We start from the raw sequence: 22,738 nt of genomic DNA on the forward strand, positions 1-22,738 counted from the left end.
ACTAAAAACTAACCAAATAAAAAGGAAAACAAAACCGCAATTTCTTTGTTAGTCGACTTTCAGTAATGAGCAGTCAGTTTCCAACACATGCAATCCACCTCTAGAAAGAAATCTAATGGTAGGCATTAAGTCACACACAGCATACGGTTAAAGTTCCAAAGAATGTTGTAGATTTATGACATATTGGTGTTTCTAATTATTCTCTACTTTTGTAAGCCAACTGAACAAGTTATTCATGGTAAAAAGATTTTACTACATTGTTGAAGTTGATTTGAGATAGAAAAGAAAGGTTACTATTTATAATAACACAACAAAATAATCTTGTGTTTTTTTCTGCCTCTAATTCTAAGATTTTCTGTAAGCAATATTTAGTAAAATAAGAAAGCATGATAAACATCTTAATTTTAGTTGTAGAAAAATATTTTGTTTTTAAAAGATGTTAAAATTTTAAACTAAATGTAGTGTTTATTAACTTTAAAATTACCAATGGACCCATACTAGCTTTTATGTTAAAATTTTACACTGAAGAAAATGTCTGTTAGAGTTAAAGTTGTTAATAAACCCATATCAGTTTGCAAGCACATTTTTTAAAACTATTTATGCACATAAATTGTGACTTTACTAGCTCTAGGATCCTGATTAAAATAAGTTATATACATACAAAAAAAAACTTATATGGAAATACCATCATTATTCCAATCACTTATCTAATAACACCTGGGATCAGCTATGTATTTTATACTGAAAATGAGTGACTTTACCCAGTGTTGTTGGTCAGTTGTTTTTTATCACAATGTTGTTAAAGGTGATAGAAATAACATTTCTATGTTATTTTTATGTAATGTTTCCCTCAAGAATCATTAAACAACTCTTTAAGTTCCTCATAGCAACTTCTACCTCACATTAATCTTCAACTATTAATTTTTATCATTTAATTATGAATAGGATTATTTTTGAACTGCTAAATGTTTGTTAATTTATTTAAGTGATATTCTCTCTTTTTGTCATTGTTGTAGACCTTTCTTTAACTTATTTCAAGATGTTTCCCCCAGTAGTATATTGTAAATTTGATGCCTGTATCTGTTTTGATGTTGTTGGTCAACACCACAAAAGAAGTATTTTCTTCACCACATAATTTTCTTTTAGTGAAACTTTGTACTCTGTGTGCCATGCCTGTTTGTCCTTGTTCCTTCTTTTCTTTACTTTTTTATGCTTTTTTCAGGTTATGTTTTAAGCAAAATACATTTTAGACACGTACACTACAGTTTGGCATGATTTTATAAGGATGTTCTTTTTCTTACACACACTCAGTTATTGTTGTCTGTTTTCATCTGATCATTGTTGATTCCCAACCAGTTGTTATGATTGTGCATTATATTTTGTATATTTTTAAATATTTGTTGAATTTATAATTATATGTTAATAAGATATGCAAATATGTACTTTGAAAAAAAAATCCTTATTCATTCTTATTGTTGTGCAAAAGGCCCAGGCTTACAAAAGCAAGGAATCCCATTAGTTCTAAAAGAAACTGGCTGAAGTCATATGTAACTGTTGTCTGATTTATATCTCACTGATTTTAAAAGTGGCTTTTTTTCTTTTCATTGGTAGGAATGGCATCAGCACTAGATGACTCTGTTGGCAGAGTCATTGATAACTTGAGAAACCAAGGAATGCTGCAGAATAGTATTGTAGTCTTCACCACTGATAACGGTGGACCAGCTGCAGGTTTTAATCAGAATGCTGCTTCAAATTGGCCACTTCGAGGTGTGAAGTTTACACTGTGGGAAGGAGGAATAAGAGGTGCTGCTTTCATCTGGAGTCCTCTTCTTCGTAAGAAAGGAATAGTTTCAACCCAGATGATGCATATTTGCGATTGGCTTCCAACTCTCTATTATGCTGCAGGTAAAGAATAATTAATGAACCTACAAATGAAATGTTACTAAACTAACTTTTATACTAAGTTTCTGAGATTACTAAATGTTACTAAACTAACTTTTATACTAAGTTTCTGAGATAAACCTTCATGGAGCTATCAAGGTACAAAAATCTTCTTTAAAACTTCTGCTGGCCCAGCATGACCAAGTGGTCAGGGCACTCAACATAATCTGAGAGTTGAGAATCAAATCCCATCACATCTAATATCCTCATTATTTCAACCTTGGGGACATTATAATATGATGTATAATCCCACTGCTTGTTGGTAAAAGAGTAGTTCTAGAGTTGATGGTAGGTGGTGATGACTAGCACAGATAATGAAATTCAAAAACAAGCAAACAAAAGTGCATTCTATAAACATTATCCCACAAAGTACAAATAAGATATTTTATTTGTTGTCTTTCTTTTTTATTCATTTTTAAGTCAAGTCCTTCATATAAATCAACTCATGGTCATCTTAATTGGGATAATTGTAATTGGTTTATTTGTCAGAAGTGACCAAGTCTGTTACTGTGAAAATCTTCTCCAGGTACACATTTGTTTGGAATTTAGTGAGTCATCTTAAGGTTAGTCAAATAATATTTATTGTAAGTATGTTGGATAAATCAAAATTACATCTGTTAACTATACAACAGGTTTACACCATTGAACAAGTGCATTGGAAACTTCATTTTGGAAGTAATTTAATCATCACAGCCATCAATTGAATGAGCATTTTTATGCTGTATTACTACACATTTTTCATGTACAGGTGGTAATCCTGCAGACCTTGGACCTTTGGATGGATACAACATGTGGAAAGTGCTCTCTGACAACACACCTTCTCCAAGAAAAGAAATTCTTCATAATATCGATCCTGTGGTTGATGTTGGTGCACTAAGAATAGAAGACTACAAGATTATTTATGGTACAGGAAATTTTCAAGATGAATGGGATGGATGGTATGGCCCTTCAGGAAGGGAGCCCAAATCTTTAATTTTGAACAAACGCTATTTTAAAGAGTTATTGAAGATGCAGAAGGTGCTTTTTGATAAATCAACAATGTTTAACAGCAATTATCACAGTCCAGCAGAAGTTAAGTGTGGACCAAAACCGGCTAATGCTTCCAAAAACTGTCAGTTACATAAGGCACCTTGTCTCTTCAACATTGTGGAAGATCCTTGTGAATATCACAATTTAGCAAACCAGAAGCCAGAGGTAATTATTATTGGTGTATAAACGTATATATCTAAAACCATATTTCAAGATGATTTATCTCAAAATTAAAACTATATTTTGTTTAGACATATTGGTCTCTGAGTTAACCTGTAAACTGTTGGTGTATTGTATATACACATTCATACAATTAGCTCTGCTAACTTTAGTTGACATCTTTAAAAGTTAAAACATCTGCCCTAATGTGTGTAAGGTTTTGTCTCCTTGTGGGACAACAGTATATTAATATGGACTTATAATGTTAGAATCCATGTTCATTTCCCTGCAGTGGACATAGCAGAGAGTCCAATGTGGTTTTATTCTAAAACTTGTAAGGTTTCTCACATTTCTCAGTTTTACTCTAATATCTTTCCCAACAAAACTCAAAAAACACATTTGGTCTGCTGTTATATTTAGCAACAGTTTATAGAGACCTTTACTTTATGTAATAAAAGAATATAGAACTATATTTGTAACACAGCAACAAAATTATCTTGAATATCTTATCTATAACAATCATAATGTATGAGATTTGTTGTAATTAATTTATGAAATGTACAAGAGCTGTTCTGTATATAAATGTAACAATTAATAAAATTACATGACAAGGTGAATTATAGTTGTTTTTCTTTCTTCTGCTCAACTTTTATTTCTTCTTTTTCTTCTTTCCCACCTTCTAATTAAGAACATTTTCATTTTACTTCCATCTGTTTGTCTTCACGTGCTGTGCTTTTGTTCCTTGTGGCATTTGTTTATTGAATTTTTATTTTTTTCTTATCTGTTTACTTGTACGTTTATAAATTTTTTAGTCTTTATTATTTTTGTTTTGAAACTGACAGCTTTGTCCTTCCTAATTCTGAGGATTGATTGAGTAATACCTTCCTGAAGTTGGTCATATTACAGTTTCATTTGTTGGTCTTATTCACCCTTATGGTCACTGAAGATTACTCAGGAATATTGTTTTATTTATTCTGAGCATTGATGACAAGACACATTCCATGCTTAAAAGAAATTTAATCTTTGTTCTGAAAACCATGTACTGTTTTACAACTGTATTTAAGGTTATTATATTTTAATATAATATGTAAATAAGTCAAAACTTATGCATCAATATTATATTGTTTCTTCATTTCCATTTTGTATTTACATATTATTTTTAACATGTTCAGTGAAGTGCTGAGGCACAAGTAAATGTTATTAGCATTTAATGTAAACTTTGTGCATGATAACAGTTTGAATTGTCATTTTTAATATTTATCAGTTATTCAGCATATTTATCAGTTATTCAGCATATTTATCAGTTATTCAGCATATTTTTTATTTTGAAAACACACGTATTTAACAGTGAACTACTGATAATGGATTCTTCATCATGTTCCAAATTTTACTTGTTTTAAATTTAATTATTGCATTAATTTGGATTACTCTGTATTTATTACCCAGCAGTAAATAACGTGATTAACTGTAGATATTACCACATTAAGTCACTAGATGTTTGTAATATTGGTAACTAATTTTCATGCTTATTTTAATTGTTTATATGATTGAGTATCAAGGCATGAATTTCTGGCCAGGTATAATCAAACAATTGCATGTCGATGATTGCCATTGTGGCTAATATAAAGATTGATTTCTTAAACCAAAAGCAGAGGTACTTGGGTTAAGTGGACCTATTTTTGAAAATGTAAAAAAAAAAAAAGTTTGTGGGTAAACATGAATGACAAAGCAGCACCAGTAACTCCAAGTTGAAGTACCACTTTAAAAATATGTACTGGCAGAATTTCACTCCTAATGGCAAGTAAGACTTTATGAAATGTGAAGAAAAAAAAGTTCAATTTTAAAAAGTGCAAATTTTTGACATATTTCAAACGTGTGTAGTGTTATGCATTATAATTTATCTCAGACAAGTCTCTGATTTATTGCCTAACAGTGGTATGTCTGCAGACTTATACTGCTGTCTTGTTATCTGCTGTGTCTACTCATACATAGGTTCAACCTTGTTTTTTTTTCCAAAGTATGATTATATTTATTTTACATTTGTGTAACTGTATGTAGGTCATGAAAATGTTACTACAGCGGCTTGCGGAGTACAGAGGTACTGCTGTTCCTCCAAGAAACAAACCCAAGGACCCGCAGTCTGTTCCCCCACTTCATGGGTACTCATGGACAAATTGGATGGATGATAAAAAGCATATCCTGTAAATGTTCCCTGAAGCAGCTGCTGCCACCTAATTACAGCTGTACAACTTTTTTTATTTTTATAATAATGTAGCGCATGCATTTCTGTGTGATTTCTTATTCTAAATCATTGTTTCAGATAAATAACAGGATCAGAAATAGATTTTCTGTCTTGAAACCAATTTGACTATTAATTTGTTTCTTTCACTTGCAGAAAAATAAATAAATAAATTACATTTTAGATCAGGACTGTTTTCCACCTTAGATGTTTATCTGTAATGAAAAAAATGTTCCTAAATTTTAATAAACATGTGGGTGATGTTTTGGACTTAATGATTGTGTTTGACCACCCTTTATTTTTATTGGTTGGTTTTGTGAACACAATCAGTTTATCAAAATACTAAATGCTAATTAGTTTTTAACAAGTAAATGTACCTTAGTTTGTCCACATAATTAGTAACTCCATTGACTGAGAAAATTATTGCAAACAAAAACTACTTTTTATAATTAATGAAACCACTTGATAGGTTATAGGAACATTAATGATTGTAATTAACTTGTGTTACTTTCACAATGAACAAATTTTCTACTAGTCTAATACATGTTATAACTGTTCCTTTTTAGCCTCCAAGAAAATATCTCAGTAGTTTAAATGTATTTTACACTGGATGCTGAGGTAAAATTAGTTACTTATTTTTTCACTTCATTGTAGATGTAACAATGTAATATCTATAAAGATATTAAGATATACTTGTTTGATTTGTCTTTCTGTATATCGATTATTCTCTTTTTTTTAAGCATACTTATTAGTAAAAATGTAAGTATAAAGATTACAGAATAAAACTATTTTTTGGCAATATTATAATGTAGTAATTTTTAGTTGACACATTTGTTAATATTGTTTGCCAGGCATGACCTATTATTTTGCATTGCATAAAATTCATGGTTCGTTATCCATTTTTGCAAAAACTTTAGCATTGTAGATGTAGCGTATAAGAATGATGAGCAATTTCAATACAATCCTTTAACATTCATTACGTAAAAAATTTTTCCAATTATGCACTGCCTCCTATATGCACAATTTTCACTAGCTACAAGCCTTGAATATCCACCTACATTCACTACCCGTTTACCTTATGTTGTAATCCATCATTCCCTTGAGGCGTGTTTGGTGGACACTTGTTCCCTTCCTTCTCTACAACTGTCTATCTTCCTTGTTCTTATCATTTCATATTTGGTTCACCTGTTGCTAGAATTTGTTTGGAAGATAACTGATGTGATTTTGCTCTCTTTTTCTCCACCAGTTTGATTTTATTGGATTGTCTGATTTTGTGCCAATATTTTTCATTATTTTCCCTGGTTTCCTGTTTCTCTCATGTTTCTTCTTTACCTCTATCTTCATGTTTTGCCCTCACTTTCCATTTCTCTTGTTTCCATTCATCCTTCCACTACTCACAGACTTCAGTCCATCAGCCTCAGTGTTGAATATCCTGTTCCGTTTTCAAACATCTGCACCTGATTGTTGGGTACTTTGAGTTCTGTCAGGGGGTCTTAACCTTCGTTTTGCACCTCCTCCACTGTTTCCTGTTCTCATTACTTTCCTTCCTCCAAGAGATTCCGCTTCTTGTCATTGTTACAGTGTTGAACTTTTTGGCCTGAGATGATACTGAACAGGTTTTCTTTCTTCTCCAGGATTTTATTCCCTTCTTTTTGATTCCAATTTAATGGGGATTGAGTACAGTTATAGATATTTCACATCTCAACTGGTTTCTTGACTTTTCCCATTTTACCATCAAGACTTTACTTACCCTATGTGGTGGTCTTTAGATAACCAAGATGGATATCTTGAATGCTTATTTTCACATTTGGGTCTGTTCACACAAGCTTTCTACAACCATACTGTTATCCTTCTTTGAGAGGTGGCATGGCTAGGTTGGTTGGTCAAACTGGAGAACTTGGATCTCTCACCAACTCAATACGTCATTCATTTGGATGTTTTCAACTTGAATCTCTGCAAGTTCTGTTCCCTCTTTTCTTCCTCTTGTTCTTTCCCTTGATTAGGACACTCTTTTTCATGTCCTCATGATAGCTCTGCATTGACCGACTCAACCGTGTATTTTCTCTACTGAACCTTCTGTGACCCTTCTTTCTCTACCACTATCACGATCTCTACTCCTTGAACCTTATTTCTTCCCTTCCCACCCAGCAGTGTTATCAGTCTGACTTCACAGATAGGTTTTGTCTGATCTCTTGAAAGATGTTTTCTCCTCCAAGTACCTTTATGGGATGGCTTCATTAACTCATCTATTTAGCCTGTGGTTCACCGGATGACAGTTTATATTGTCTCTTCTAAGTTACCTCATTAAATCTGACATCTTGTTTCGGACTGGAGTTGACCCTCCACGTGTTCTCTACTTTTCTGCTGTTGTTTGGATATCGAATTCCTGGATGGCCTGGTGTTGAATATGTGCATTCCCTTGGTCGGAAAAACAAATATTTCTTTTTTTCCTGCTTCCTGGGATTGAGGTGATGATGGTAGGGTCCTTTCTCCTGCCACGAACCAGACGAAAAAAATTCTTTGTAATCTGATTGTGAACTGGAGCTGACCCATTGTGTGTGGTCTGACGCTTTTTAGCTACACTACACCATTTAGGTCGACTATAATCAGTAATGAGGTTTGTGGCTGTACTTGTTTTCCACCCGAATTAGCGACACATATCTTCAATATGGACAAAGAGTAAATCCTGGTCCAGACGAGATGTGGTCTTTTTCAGTTCCATCGATAGGTGTTACATTCCAAGGGTTTCTTTCGGGCGTTTTTAAAGAGAGTTCATTTGGTAACTATTGCACTGATCTCTTTATCACTTATATCACTGCACAACAATTTTTTTGAAAAGTTTTTGCTGATTGTGAGAGGTACATGGTGGGTATGCACAAATATAGTTTTAGTTTTGCTTCATCACGTAGGAACTCTGAGAAATAGACAGTTAACTGTTTACAGCAATAACGTATTTATTTGCGTTTATGTTTCTAATACGCTATTTAGTTCAACATAATTAAAAGTGTTTTGCTCCTGATTTTCGTTTGTATTCAATGTCCAGTGCATCACGTTGCAGTGTCCAACAGTAGTCAACAAGCATTGACGGATTCCAGTTGCCCTGATATCGTTTTTTCATTGTAGCAATTTCCTGGTGAAACCTTTTACCGTGTTCGTTACTGACAGCACCGAGATTTGCGGGGAAGAAGTCCAAGTGTGAGTGGAGGAAATGAATCTTGAGTGGCATGTTGCACGTAATTGTTTTGTATGCTTTGAGAAGTTTGTCTGCCAGCTGAATGTAATGTAGGGCTCTGTAATTGCCAAGAAAAAAATTGTCAACAACGTCTTTGAAGGCTTTGCAGGCAATCTTTTCTGGCCCAACTAACAGATCTCCGAACCGCTTGTCACTAATAACATGTCTGATCTGAGGGCCAACAAAAATGTCCTCTTTGATCTTGGCCTCAGTTATTCTTGGGAACATCTGCCTTAAATAACGAAAACCTTCGCCTTCTTTGTTCATTGCTTTCACGAAATTCTTCATAAGTTCCAATTTTATGTGAAGAGGAGGCAAACAAATCTTTGCCGGGTCGACAAGCGGTTCGTGCACCACATTTTTCTGTCCTGGAACTAACTTTTTACTGAGTGGCCAACTCTGTCTAGAATAATGTGACTCTTTGGCACGACTGTCCCATTTACAGATGAAACAACATTACTTTGTATAGCCGAGCTGCAATCCCAGTAACAGAGCAACGACTTTCAGATCTTTACAGATATTCCAGTTGTACTTGCTGTACTGGATGTGCTTCAGCAACATTTCCATGTTCTCGTAGGTTTCTTTCATTTGAGCTGCACAGCCAACAGGTATTGAAGAGTGAACGTTGTCATTGTGTAACAGAACAGCTTTGAGGCTTAAAATTGGTGAATCAATAAAGAGACGTCACTCTTGCGGGTCATGGTCATAACCCAAAGCAGAGAACAATCTTTCGATGTCAACACAGAAACAGAGACTGTCAACTTGTGCAAAGAATTTGGTTATATCATCTTGGCGGCTTCGAAAAACAGAAATTTTCGTACCTGTTACAGCAAACACCATTCTCGAACCCAGCAATTCGGATTTTGACAAACCCAAATCTCTGACCAGATCGTTTAATTCCGACTGTGTTATGAGATGTGGATCGCCTGAGGATTACGGTTCAAAATCCGGATCAATGTCACTGCCAGTTCCCTGCATTTCAGTTTCTTCATTTGGTGCGTCTAAGGTCCATTCCTCTGGTGGTTTCGGAATTGGAAGACTGTCGTCATGTGGCACGGGTCTCATTGCTGAAGGCAGATTAGGGTATTCAATTGACTTCTTATTTTTGGCAGAGAAACCACACACATTAGTCAAACAGAAGTAACAGTCCGTCACATGGTCTTTCTGTGCTCGCCATATCATCCGAACAGCAAACGGCATTGTCTTTCGAGTGCCTCTGAGCCAAGCTCTCAGACAGACAGCACATGTCGCACAACAAATGTGAGGTGCCCATTCCTGGTCTTGATCACCAATTTTACAGCTGAAGTACAGATGATATGCTTTCTTCTCAAAAGCAGTCATTGAGCATCTCTGATGAACAAGCGTATACTCGCCACAAATATAGCAGAATGTATCGCGGTTGTTACGACATTGACGAGACATATTGTCCGACACCAATCGTCTTGTAAAACGTCTATAATATCTAACTTGTTAAAGTGCTACTGAAGCAATGCTATATTCTGAAACAATACGTACACACTATAAGGTCTATATTAATCCAATGAGCAGCATCTATGTATGCAAGCCACTTTTATAGCCTGCTGAGACAGTGTCAAGCTGGCTCCGGGCTGCATACTTCCACGAACAGCTTTCCAACCTGATTTCATTGGACATGCCCATACTGCACAAAACATTGTTCATAGGTATCTTACAGGAACGAAAATTTTTGGACACAAATATAAGAAAAACCAAAACTAAAGATTTCGATGAAACGGTACGTGATGGGCAATTTGGAATGTGATTTTCGTGATCAGCAGCCAAAAATCTATAAGGAACATCCAACAGTGTTCAAGAAGCAAAAACTTTGTTGTGTAGTGTTATTTGTGGAATTGTAGTTATTATATAAGTGAGGTAAAGTATGGTATTGGAAGTAAACGTTTTCTAAGATTAAAAATGTATTCACATAAATAACTTCTCACACTTACCCACCTATCTTCACCGCTTCCAGTACACCTTTTCGTTATCTGGAAGTGATTATTGCGAATTTGAGTTAAATTAAGAAAAAAAATTACAGTTGTTTAGTGAAGTTTTGAATTGTTTTTCTTTTAATATATTAATACACTCATTTCTGTTTGTGCTGTCATTACACATTCTGTTAACTTGCGAGAAATTTAAAGTTACAAAACTTAATGTCAGCAAATAGTAGAAATTCATTGCCTGATTGAAAGCTTTAAAAATATATAAACAAAGGACATTTCTCTTGAATACATGCTAATGATGTTCTTTCTTCAGTATGATTGATATAGACCTCAACACTAAATTTTCCATACTGAAAAATGGATATAAAATTTGGCTCGTAAATGGAGTTTTTAGTGAGGACTGTGGATCGAAGACCAAATATAGTCTCACTAAATAAACAAGTTAGAGGCAACTCCTTATATATTTCAAGGATTTAAAATATTCCATTCACTCCAGTTGCCTTGAACAACAAGGAAAATAGCGTTATGAAATAAACTCTTGAGATTGACTTTACTCGCCTGATTTGCTTTATGGTGAAGCCAACTGGTTTGATCTATTTTGAATCTCGCGCAAAGCTACACGATGGCTAACTGCGCTAGTCATCCCTAATTTAGCAGTGCAAGACTAGAGGGAGGTCGGCTAGTCATTACTACCTACCGCCAACTCTTGGGCTACTCTTTTACCAACGAACAATGTGATTGATCGTCACATATAACGTCCCCACGGCTGAAAGGCGGGCATATTAGGTGTGACGAGGATTCGAACCCGCGATCCTCGGATTACGAGTTGAGTGCCTTAACCACCTGGCCATGCCAGACCTTTTCCTTTTAATTCTATAACTTTATATAGTAGCAGACAAGGTTTCAAAATAAATATCAAAGAAACTAAACAAGAACAAAGAAGATAAATTACACTACAAAAATAAATGTTACAACTTTCACGAAAGTGAGATTGAAATTCACTAAATTTCGTCGTTTGAATCACACGAAAAGTTTATAAAAATGTATAATTACAAAAAGGATATTACTCTAAAATGCCAAGTCAGAAATAATCCAAACACTGAACGAAGCAGCTCCCGCCAATACTGGGCAGAGCACAGATAGCCCATTGTGTAGTTTTTTGTTCAGCTTCAAACAAGAAAACTGAAGAAAGCAAGCAAGAAAGAAAGGCCAGGTGATTAGGGTGCTAGACTCGCAATCTGAAGGTCGCAGGTTCAAATCCCTTCACCCCAAATATACTCGGCCTTTCAGCCGTGGGGGCGTTGTAATGTTCGGTCAATTCCACTATTCGTTGGTAAAAGAGTAGCCTAAGAGTTGACGGTGGGTAATAATGACTAGCTGCCTTCCCTCTAGTCTAATACTACTAGCGTAAATAGACCTCGTGTAACTTCGCGCAAAATTCGAAACAAAGGAAACAGTAGTTCCTTCTGCAGGGAACGCTAAAATTGAAGGTCCTATCCACCCTCATGGGTTACTGTGCAATTTTGAGGTGAGCAGAAAACAACAGAGAACTAACGTAAATATCGGTTGTTTTTTTTAAGAATGGAAAACTCGTGTATACGTATTGTAAATATAGAATGTTAATAACAATGTTCTAACAAGAAATGGCACAACTTTCGAAAAGTGTTTGGACTTTATTATTTTTATTTCTATCCAATTTCTGAAATTATATGCGGTAACACCCTAGCTGAAATATGGCATAAAACAATAACTCATATAGTATATGTGGTAACAACCTAGCTAAAGTATAGCATAAAACAATAACTCATATAGTATATGTGGTAACAACCTAGCTAAAGTATAGCATAAATCAATAACTTGTATAATATATACGGTAACAACCTGGCTAAAGTATAGCATAAAACCATAAAACCGTATTGAAAATTTTTGAGCTGTCTTAAAAGTTTAAGTTTCATAAATCACAAACTGTACAAGTCTGGTTGAAATATTTTAAATTTCGACTTCATGACCCAAGAAATTAAATATACACTAAAGAATATTACTCGTGTTATCCGAGTCTTTGTGAGATGGCAGTATGGTGGCTGTTCTGATAAGTACCCCTTCCCCGGACCATATGGGGCTCTTAGTCACGCTTTCTATACAACACATCCCACGCAAGTTTACCAAATATTCGCGAGCTTTACGTTCACACCCCATCATTTAAACGTAGCATGTCAAGTTTTATTCACTCTAGTAAATTTTCCAAGGATAACTTTAATTTACTACAGTCAATCACACCTGATAAGAAAAAAATAAAATTCGTCTTACAGAGCTAACTAAATCAAAACGTGTGTGAAAATCTATTTGAGTAATTTTGTCATGTGTCTACGAACTTGAAAAAAAAATTAAAATATATGGGTAAATATAACACAGATATAGTAGTCTGAAAAATACAAGAGTAATATGTTGTAATTCTAACTGCATCATACTTTCAGTGATGTCCAGAAAACCCACTTGTAGAGAAATGTATATGTAAAAACGGCTCGTTTTGGTTGAGAAAATATTTTACGTAGAGGAGCGAACAACGTTTCGACCTTCTTTGATGATCGTCAGGTTCACAAAGAAAGAAAGAGGTAACTGACCGGAAGCTGACCACATGTTTGAAAGGGATTGTGTAACTCAGTGTCGGAATGTAGAGGGTTAGATGGTGTTAGATGTTTGAATATATAAGTTTATATTATTTATTTTATTATTTTTAATATAGGTATAAAGGTGTTCCTTTGTATTGGTTTATTTTAGGCTTAAGCTGTTGTATATGTAAGGCTTCTTTAATTTTGCGTTTGTTTATGTTTGTTTCTTTATTTAGTATTTGAGTGTTTTCTATGGTTATGTTGTGTTTATTTGACTTGCAGTGTTCGAAAACGTGTGAAGGTGACTTTTTATGTTCTTTGAATCTGGTTTCCATTTTTCTACTTGTTTCTCCAATATAGAAGTCGTGGCAGTTATCACATTGTATTTTATAAATAATGTTGGTGTGGTGTTTGTCAGTGTAGTTTTTACATAGTATAGACCTCAGTTTTGTCCCTGGTTTTTGAATAAATGTGGTATTAACTGGAAAGTCATATTTTGTTAATAGTTTTTGCCAAATATTGGTTATTTGTCTGCTGATGTCGGGAATATATGGTATGCAGCAGTATATGGTTTCGTGATTTTTTGATTCATGAGATACATTTACTTTTGTTGGTTGATTTTGCTTTCTGTCTGGGTGTGTGCGTATAATGTTTTCTACGGTTTGTGGAGGAAACTTATTGATGTTGATGAAGTATTGTTTTATTTTTTCTAATTCATCGTTAATGTTATCTGGTGAGCATAGTTTTATGGCTGTGTTTATTTGGTTTCTTAGTATGTTGAGTTTTTGTTTTGTTTCATGTGCTGAGTCCCAAGGAATGTATAGTCCAGTATGGGTTATTTTTCGGTGAATTTCTGTTTTGAATTGTGTGTCGGTTGTTGTAATTTTGAGGTTAAGAAATGATATTTGATTGCTTTCTTCCTTTTCACATGTGAAGTTAATGTTGGGATGTATAGAGTTAATGTGATTGAAAAAATTAAGTGTGTGTTCTGTAGATCTGAATCCGCAACCGTGTCATCTACATATCTGTACCAGTATAGTGGTGGATGTAATGCTGTGTTAATTGCTTGTGTTTCAACTTGTGTCATAAATATATTGGCTGGAACTGGTAATACTGGGTTGCCCATGCTTAGGCCATTTGTTTGTATATAGTTGTGGTTGTTGAACATGAAGTTTGTCTTTATCGTGGTGAATTCTATGAGGGTTGCTAATTGGTTGCTGGGAATGTCTATAGATGGGTTAGGGTCTCAGATGTAGAGTTCCAAGGCTATCTTGCAGGCTTCAGCAGTTGGAACTTCTGTAAAGAGTGATATAACATCGAAACTGGCCATTAAGGCTTTATGATTAAGTTGATTTAGATTAGACTTGAAATTAAAGGAGTCTTTGATGAATGAGCTGGCTGATGTTACATATTTGGAGAATGCCCATGTTATGTATTTACCAAGATTGTAATTAAATGATTCATATGTGGACATTATTGGTCGTAATGGACAATCTGGTTTATGAGGTTTGGGGATGCCGTATATTTGTGGTGTGCGTGAGTCGGTTTTACGTAGGTAGGAATAAAGTGTTTGTGAAATTGTGTTGGCTTTTTTTATTTTTAGTAGTATTTTGTTTAGTTGTGTTTCGTGCGTCTTTGTTAGATTTGTGTGTATTGGTTTAAATTTGTTCGTGTCTGATAGGATGTTCTTCAATTTTTGGGTGTATTCATTTGTGTTCATTATGACTATAGCGTTACCTTTATCTGCTTTTAGAATTTCTATGTTTTTGTCTTGTTTTAGGTTTTTAATGGAATTAATATCTCTTTTTGTAAGATTGATTTTTAGCTTTCTGTTTTGTCAGTCACCTCTTTCTTTCTTTGTGAAACTGACGATGACCGAAGAAGATCGAAAAGTTGTTCGCTCCTCTACGTAAAATATTTTCTCAACACAAACGAGCCGTTTTTACATATATATGCATCATACTTTGTAGAAGCAGGCCCTAAAAATAAATCCTTTGTGTTGTTTCCGATTTGTTAACCTTTGAGATAAACACTAGTTAAACATCAAGTCATTGCAGAAGAGTAATAAATACACTAGATTGACCCGATAGGTGGTTGTGGTACGGACTACTGTTGAACGGTCTGCTCTCTCGTAGTTAGCTTTGACGAGTTCGCAGAAGTCGTTGTCGCTGAGTGTTAAACATCGCAGTTTCGAACACCGGACGCGGACGGCGTCCACAGCTTTACTGCTTCGGTCACTGTACCTCAGGTTCACATCATCCCATCCAATTTCTAACCGTTCTAGCAGGGGGGCAGTTATTAGCAAGAGAATATAGCAAGGAATCAACGTGGATCTTTTTACAGCATCCCAGAAGAGAACCCATCGAAAGAATCCTGTAAAAGTTTAGTCTTCATCAACATTTTGATCATTATGTTTTCGGGACACAAAAAGACAAAAATCACGCCAGCCACACGAAATAAACAAAACAAAGCACAATTCGGACGGTTAAGTATACAATAGGTTACGCCAGTTCTATCTGTTGGTTATTCATTCGGCAATAAGCGGTCATTTTCAAGCATTGGCTTGGTTTGTTCTGAATGTCGCGTAAAGCTACACGAGGGCTATCTGCGCTAGCCGTCCCGAATTTAGTAGTGTAAGACTACAGGGAAGGCAGCTAGTTATCACCACCCACCGCCAACTCTTGGGCTACTATTTTACCAACGAAACATTATATCACTCCCACTGCTGAAAGGAAGAGCATGTTTTGGTGTGACGGGAATTCGAACCCGTGACCGTTGGATTACGAATCGAGTGCCTTAACCACCTTGATTCAAACATTGTATTGTAGGAATTTTATTCGCCAATCAATAACTGACATTCAAAAAATATGAAAATGTTTTAGATCATGAAAACAAGTTAATATACATATATATAATCAATAAGTTACAAAGTATTTAATCTAAATATCAATCCCTTCCTCCCTCAGTGAAACAGCAGTATGTCTGCGGACTTATGAATCTAGAAACCGTGTTCAACCCATGGTGAGCAGAGCACAGGTAGCCAGCCCACTGTACAGCTTTGTGGTAAATTAACAAACAAGAACAACAAGCTAAAAATAGGAAGTTGAAAAGCAAGGTGGCCACAGAATAAATAGCCCATTGACTAGCTTCGGACGTAGAAACAATTGTTTTGTTTGTTTGTTTGTTTGTTTTTTAATTTCGCGCAAAGCTACTCGAGGGCTATCTGCGCTCGTAGAAACAAACAAATTTGCTGGATATTTACTTGAGTTTTGGTAAAAACCGAAGAACAGACAACCAGAACTGGTCATTCAGACAAGAGATTCTAGACAACATCAGTCCCCTCAGACACGTGCCCTGGCGCTGGATAAACGCCTTCAGGATTTCACCAGTGAGGCTTTCATTTCCATCCAAGTCCAGGGCTACGATACTTTTATAATTCCCTTTATTTAGCCATGTACGTAACACCTAAAAGAAATAACGATTCATTATAACACAGAAAAGGCGCCATTCAAATGTTTAATTTTGAACAAATAAGTTAAATTCTCAAAGTGAATGAAAAGCCACCTCATCACGTGCAGACCAACCCTTTCTTATATAAACAGGCACTTTGTACAGGTTATTGTAGCTGAACATTCGCTGTTTCTTGTAATCATTTAAAGCTTTTAAACGAAAGAAGCCACTTTGCGACCAAAATTGCACTTAACTCTAGTAAAAAAAACAGTTTTGTTTTATTGTCCCTTGGTAAAGTTTTACTTTTGTTACAATAAAACGAAGAAAATTTTTTTACCCAACCCCAAAAAAAAAAAAATATGTAGAGCTATTTTACCAATACTGGTATCGTGCCAAATGCGTAAAGATACCGTATGTAGGTTTTTTTAACAAGGGTTAATTTTTAAGGGTTCTAAACATCGCATAGCCTACTTTAAGACTGAACATATAACAGTTAAAAGTGTTATATTTTATGCTGAATTCTGTCGTTTTGAATAACTGAATTATGGGCTTCTTGTCTGTTCTGTAACCTTCAATAATTTTAAGTCAGTTTTCGTGTGAAGGGGTAAAAAATTATTAGTAAAATGCTCATCGATTTTAGAGATAAAAATACAAATATTTGTTGTTGTTTTTATTTAACTTTGATATTGAATAAAGATAAGTGTTTACCTCATCTGTAAAGCCATCTTGTTGACCTGCACTGAGATATCGAAGAGCGGGAATGCTTGTCAAAAGAATTATTAAACATTCTGATGATAAGTCCGTTCCAGTGATGTCTAACTCTTGGATATGAGTTTCGTTCCATTCCACTAACATAACATGCTCATCTTTAAGACCTGCAAGTACACAATAACTGATTCTTGTACGAAAGAATAACTTAGTATATACGTCTAGCGGCTCTAGCCTATAAGACTTCAGTTTCAAAATTCCATCAGTATCTGTGTACGAACATATGCATTTATATGCTAAGTTTCATAATGAAGTGATAAGGAACACATCATTCTCTAGAAGTATAATTCATATTTCATGCGTATTTTGATGCAATACAGAATATACCTGTACCAGGTGATTAAATGAAAATGTACCTAACCCATCAGGTCATTTCTCTTAGTTTTTTAACTGTTCTGAAAATGTTTTATTTAATATTTATACTTTATATTGAAGGATAAAAAGCCACCATTAGTTTTGACAATTCTGTGCGACAGGGTAAGTTACTTATACACATTTCTTCCAGTTTTATCTAATTGTCGATAGTGTCAACCTAAATCTTAATTGGTGAAGACAAATAATCAAGTACACTTCTCATTCAAAAACTCTCAGTTATCCTATAATATTTTAGCTCCATTGGTTCCTTCTTCTATTACATAAGGGGTCTACTTAACGAGGCCTTATTTTAACCACTGTCTATGCCTAAAAACACCGTTTACAAAGCTAGGTTCCTAAATATTTTTCAGAAGTGGCGTATTTGCGTATGATATGAACGAACAAAGTGAAGTTACGCGCACTGAAGATACGATGTTAGATACCAGATACAGTCTGTTTTTGAATTTCGCGCAAAGCTACACGAGGGCTATCTGCACTAGCCGTCCCTAATTTTCCAGTGTAAGACTAGAGGGAAAGCAGCTAGCTATCACTACCCACCGCCATCTCTTGGGTTACGCTTTTACCAGCGAATAGCGGGATTGACCGTCACATTATAATGTCCCCACGGCTGAAAGGGCGAGCATGTTTGGGGCAACGGGTGATTAGAACCCACGACCCTTAGATTACGAGTCGAGTGCTTTAACCACCTGGCCATGCCGGGCCTCAGAGGTACAGCTGCTCATTAATATTGTTACTGACCAGAAATGATTCATCACTGCTAATTCTACAAATATATTGCGAACAAGAATATAGCCAATTACACACCGGTTTGTTGTAGTAAAAGCGATTTGAGCTTTGTGCACCTGGAGAAGAGAACATCAAAGACCGAACCAGTGAACTTGGAACAAAAGTTTAGGGCCAGACATTCTAGAAGGACGCACATACTGCTCAGAGACTCCACGTGGCTGTCGTCCAGGAAAGTTATCCCATACAGATTCACTACACGCAGATGAGGAACGGCTTGCTTCAGTTTGTGGATGTTAATTACATCATATCCTTCTTCATCATCTTCTTCCACTTGCTCATACGTGCCTACAACAACACAAAAAGCGATAATGTAGCTTGAGTTAATTTGTTTATAGTTAAACACAAAGCTATACAATAGACTATTTGTATTGAAATTTGCGTTGTGGAGTTATAAGTTTTCAGACTTACTCCTGAGTCACTGGATGGTTTACGTTTAGTCGATTGGTTAATATGCATGGTTAGGGCAGTTTCCTTAAAGCCAATATAATTAGTTTTAATGGAGTATAGATTTTAAACCTACCTGTAAAATACAGTACTTCTAAACTATATTTCAAACGTTATAGCTCTTAAACTGACCAATAAGGTGCAGTACTTCTAAACTATATTTCAAACGTTATAGCTCTTAAACTCACCAATAAGATGCAGTACTTCTAAACTATATTTCAAACGTTATAGCTCTTAAACTGACCAATAAGATGCAGTACTTCTAAACTATATTTCAAACGTTATAGCTCTTAAACTCACCAATAAGATGCAGTACATTTAAACTATATTTCAAACGTTATAGCTCTTAAACTCACCAATAAGATGCAGTACATTTAAACTATATTTCAAACGTTATAGCTCTTAAACTCACCAATAAGATGCAGTACTTCTAAACTATATTTCAAACGTTATAGCTCTTAAACTCACCAATAAGATGCAGTACTTTTAAACTATATTTCAAACGTTATAGCTCTTAAACTCACCAATAAGATGCAGTACTTCTAAACTATATTTCAAACGTTATATCTCTTAAACTCACCAATAAGATGCAGTACATTTAAACTATATTTCAAACGTTATAGCTCTTAAACTCACCAATAAGATGCAGTACTTCTAAAGTATATTTCAAACGTTATAGTTCTTAAACTCACCAATAAGATGCAGTACTTCTAAACTATATTTCAAACGTTATAGCTCTTAAACTCACCAATAAGATGCAGTACTTCTAAGCTGGTCAAAAAGCTATAAATTTTACGCATGAACCCGTCTATAAATATCACATTGGACAGACAGATGCAGAGAGAACGTAGTTTAGAAGGAAATTTATGAAGACAGCTGAAATCGTGAAGCTGCATAGCAGTAGAAAAGTCCAGTAGCATCGTTGTCAAATTTGGACATTTTGTAGCAAGTTCGTGGAGGACATTGTTCGTTATCAGCTCGATGGGAAGTTCGATGGACTTGAGTGATGGTCCTGGAGAGAGATTTAAACAAGTGAAAATAGATAATCAGTCGATAAAACGAAGAGAGGTTCGTACAAGCAGCAATCCTAAAGACGTTCTGATTTCTGGTAGTACTTACCAAAACGGATAGAAATGAGCGCCAAAAGAGATTCGAAATTGGTCACGTGTAGTCCCGACACGTGAGGGCGTAGCGACACGTTGGTCCAGAGACGCGAATCACTGGATATCCTCCGCCATTTCTTACAGACTCGACTCAAGCATCCATAGTCTTTGTGCGGCAGATATGAAAATATCTTGAGAATAACCCTGTCGGGAAGTTTGTCTATTGTCTGAAAAGTTAATTTGACGTCGTTATCAGAGTTTTGACATCTGCAAACACTGATATGAGTTTTTTGTTGCAGTTAATATCTCTTTTAAAAGAAAGGTAAGGTATGATGTATGGAAATATGAAACTCAGTTAAAATGCGTATTGAATGATAGTTATTTACAAAGTTCCTGTTACAGTTGTGAAAGGTTGAAAGAAACACAATACCCGTCCCCAAAAAAAAGTACCGTTTACAGAATACAGTTTGAGAAATTATTTAGTGAAAATAATTAATTTATAGATGCTTTTAATTTAAATTTCTAATACCTCTGTAATTATTTATTATTATTATTATGCCTCTCGATTCCATGAAGGAACATAGGGCCGCAATCGCTTGCGGATTCATTAACAGGCTGGTTTTTTAGGTGAGTAGATTGTTAGCCTACCGCACAACCCCCACCCAGGAGGAGAAACCTGAGCCGTCCCTAATTTTGCAGTGTAAGACTAGAGGGAAGGCAGCTAGTCATCACCACCCCCCGCCGACTCTTGGGCGATTGACCGTCACATTATAACGATCCCACAGCTGATAGGGCGAGCATGTTTAGCGCGACTGGGATGCGAACCCGCGACCTTCGGATTACGAGCCGCACGCCTAACGCGCTCGGCCATGCCGGGCACATACCTTTCTAATGCAAAGTATTTTTTTTTTATTTAAAGGGTTAAAATATAATTAACTAATTTTATGTACTTCAGTGATTTATTTCTGATAAACACGGGACAAGGTTTGTTCACATTGATGTCCAAATATGGTTGAAAGCTACCAAATATTTATTCGTCATAAACCACATTGCCCCATATTTTCAAGGAGTTATACAGAAAGAGTTGCTATGGAAATGGCCCTGCGTGGCCAGGTGGTTAAGGCACTCGACTCCTAATCTGAGGATCGCGGGTTCGAATCCCCGTAACACAAAACATGCTCGCCCTTTCAGCCGTGGAAGCATTATAATGTTACAGTCAATGGAACTATTCGTTGGTAAAAGAGTAGCCCAAGAGTTGACAGAGGGTGGTGATGACTAGCTGTCTTCCCTTCATTCTCACACTGCAAAATTAGGGACGGCTAGCGCAGATAGCTCTCGTGTAGCTTTGCGCGAAATTCGAAACAAACAACCAAACAAGCTTTGGAAATGAAATTTAGCTTGCGTTAATTCGAAGAAATAATCACAGTGGAGAAGACTTACCTGAATCTGCTTAGTCCGTAGCCTTCTTTCTGAAAACATGGAACTCGCGACTTTCTCCATGTGGCTTTTGTGAAATGTTGCTGAAGTGTGGGACGAGTTGAATAACAATCACATGTAGCAGCTAGCTGTTCATGTTTATGTAGAAGTTGTCAACAATGTTTTAACGATCTTCCGACACTGAGATAAAACAGAAGCCTCTTACACTGAACTGCTAATTGCCGCTTGTCTTGAGATGAGTATTATTAACTTGGTATATTTATGTATATACAGTGTGTTATGCTTTCTATATAGATAACGCAATGAAAATACACAGCTGCTGACTGTGAAATAATAACTTACACAACTACGTCAGAAGTTGAGTTTCGGTAATCCAATCTGAAAGGTATTTTAAACAACATATGGTTTAAATGGGATGGACAGAAACCTGCAGAATGAGACAGAGCCATCCCTTATTTCGAAATTCTTACCAGGGGGACGACCAATCAGCACAAACCGCCCCCTAAACGGTTACTTTTAACCGATTAAAGGGATTGGTTGTGAGTTTTATAAGGCTCTTACAACTTAAAAATAAAAATGCAGAGAGTATTCACCGAAACATTGCAATTCTTGTTTGTTTGTTTGTTTTTGAATTTCGCGCAAAGCTACACGAGGGCTACCTGCGCTAGCCGTCCCTAATTTAGCAGTTTAAGACTAGAGGGAAGACAGCTAGTCATCACCCACCGCCAACTCTTGGGCTACTCTTTTACCAACGAATAGTGGGATTAACCGTCACATTAAACCCCAACCCCCACGGCTGAAAGGGCGAGCATGTTTAGTGCGACCGGGATTCGAACCCGCGACCCTCGGATTACGAGTCTAACACCTTAACTCACCTGGCCATGCCGAGCCTATGGTTGAAAAGAAAAAACAAATTTACCATTTTTTGTCATTTAAAAATCTAAGTTTATTTTACAACCAGATTATGTTTGAGAATGTATACATCATGATTGTGGGAATTTATTTTACACAAAAATTAATATTTCAGATTTAGAATACAGAGTTGAGTATTTGGTAGTAAAACAATTTTGAATCTGCAAATCAAAAAGACAAGTGACAACTGTTTGTTTGTTTGTTTTGGAATTTTGCAATTTTGCACAAAGCTACTCGAGGGCTATCTGTGCTAGCCGTCCCTAATTTAGCAGTGTAAGACTAGAGGGAAGGCAGCT

At 35.7% G+C, this 22,738-nt stretch overlaps 1 protein-coding gene and 1 pseudogene across 5 annotated transcripts in view; one reads left to right on the forward strand and one right to left on the reverse strand.

Moving 5' to 3' along the window:
• LOC143255948 (arylsulfatase B-like) overlaps nucleotides 1-6,172 on the forward strand; it is an 81,145-nt gene extending 74,973 nt beyond the window's left edge. For all 4 annotated transcript variants that reach the window (XM_076512413.1, XM_076512412.1, XM_076512414.1 and 1 more), the window contains exons 8-10: nucleotides 1,612-1,905; nucleotides 2,690-3,135; nucleotides 5,188-6,172. In XM_076512413.1, coding sequence (XP_076368528.1) covers nucleotides 1,612-1,905; nucleotides 2,690-3,135; nucleotides 5,188-5,334 — 887 coding nt within the window. In that variant the 3' untranslated portion in view covers nucleotides 5,335-6,172. The remainder of the gene's footprint in view (nucleotides 1-1,611; nucleotides 1,906-2,689; nucleotides 3,136-5,187) is intronic.
• Nucleotides 6,173-12,197: 6,025 nt separating this feature from the next.
• On the reverse strand, nucleotides 12,198-21,697 carry LOC143255950 (F-box/LRR-repeat protein 4-like; annotated as a pseudogene). The gene is made up of 7 exons (XR_013030935.1): nucleotides 21,534-21,697; nucleotides 20,110-20,320; nucleotides 19,739-20,002; nucleotides 18,565-18,831; nucleotides 17,326-17,492; nucleotides 16,430-16,632; nucleotides 12,198-15,540 (listed from the first exon to the last, which is right to left on the reverse strand). The product of XR_013030935.1 is annotated as an F-box/LRR-repeat protein 4-like (transcript).
• Nucleotides 21,698-22,738: the final 1,041 nt, after the last annotated feature.

This window comes from Tachypleus tridentatus, chromosome 7, assembly GCF_004210375.1.
Source record: "Tachypleus tridentatus isolate NWPU-2018 chromosome 7, ASM421037v1, whole genome shotgun sequence".
NCBI classification, from domain to species: domain Eukaryota; kingdom Metazoa; phylum Arthropoda; class Merostomata; order Xiphosura; family Limulidae; genus Tachypleus; species Tachypleus tridentatus.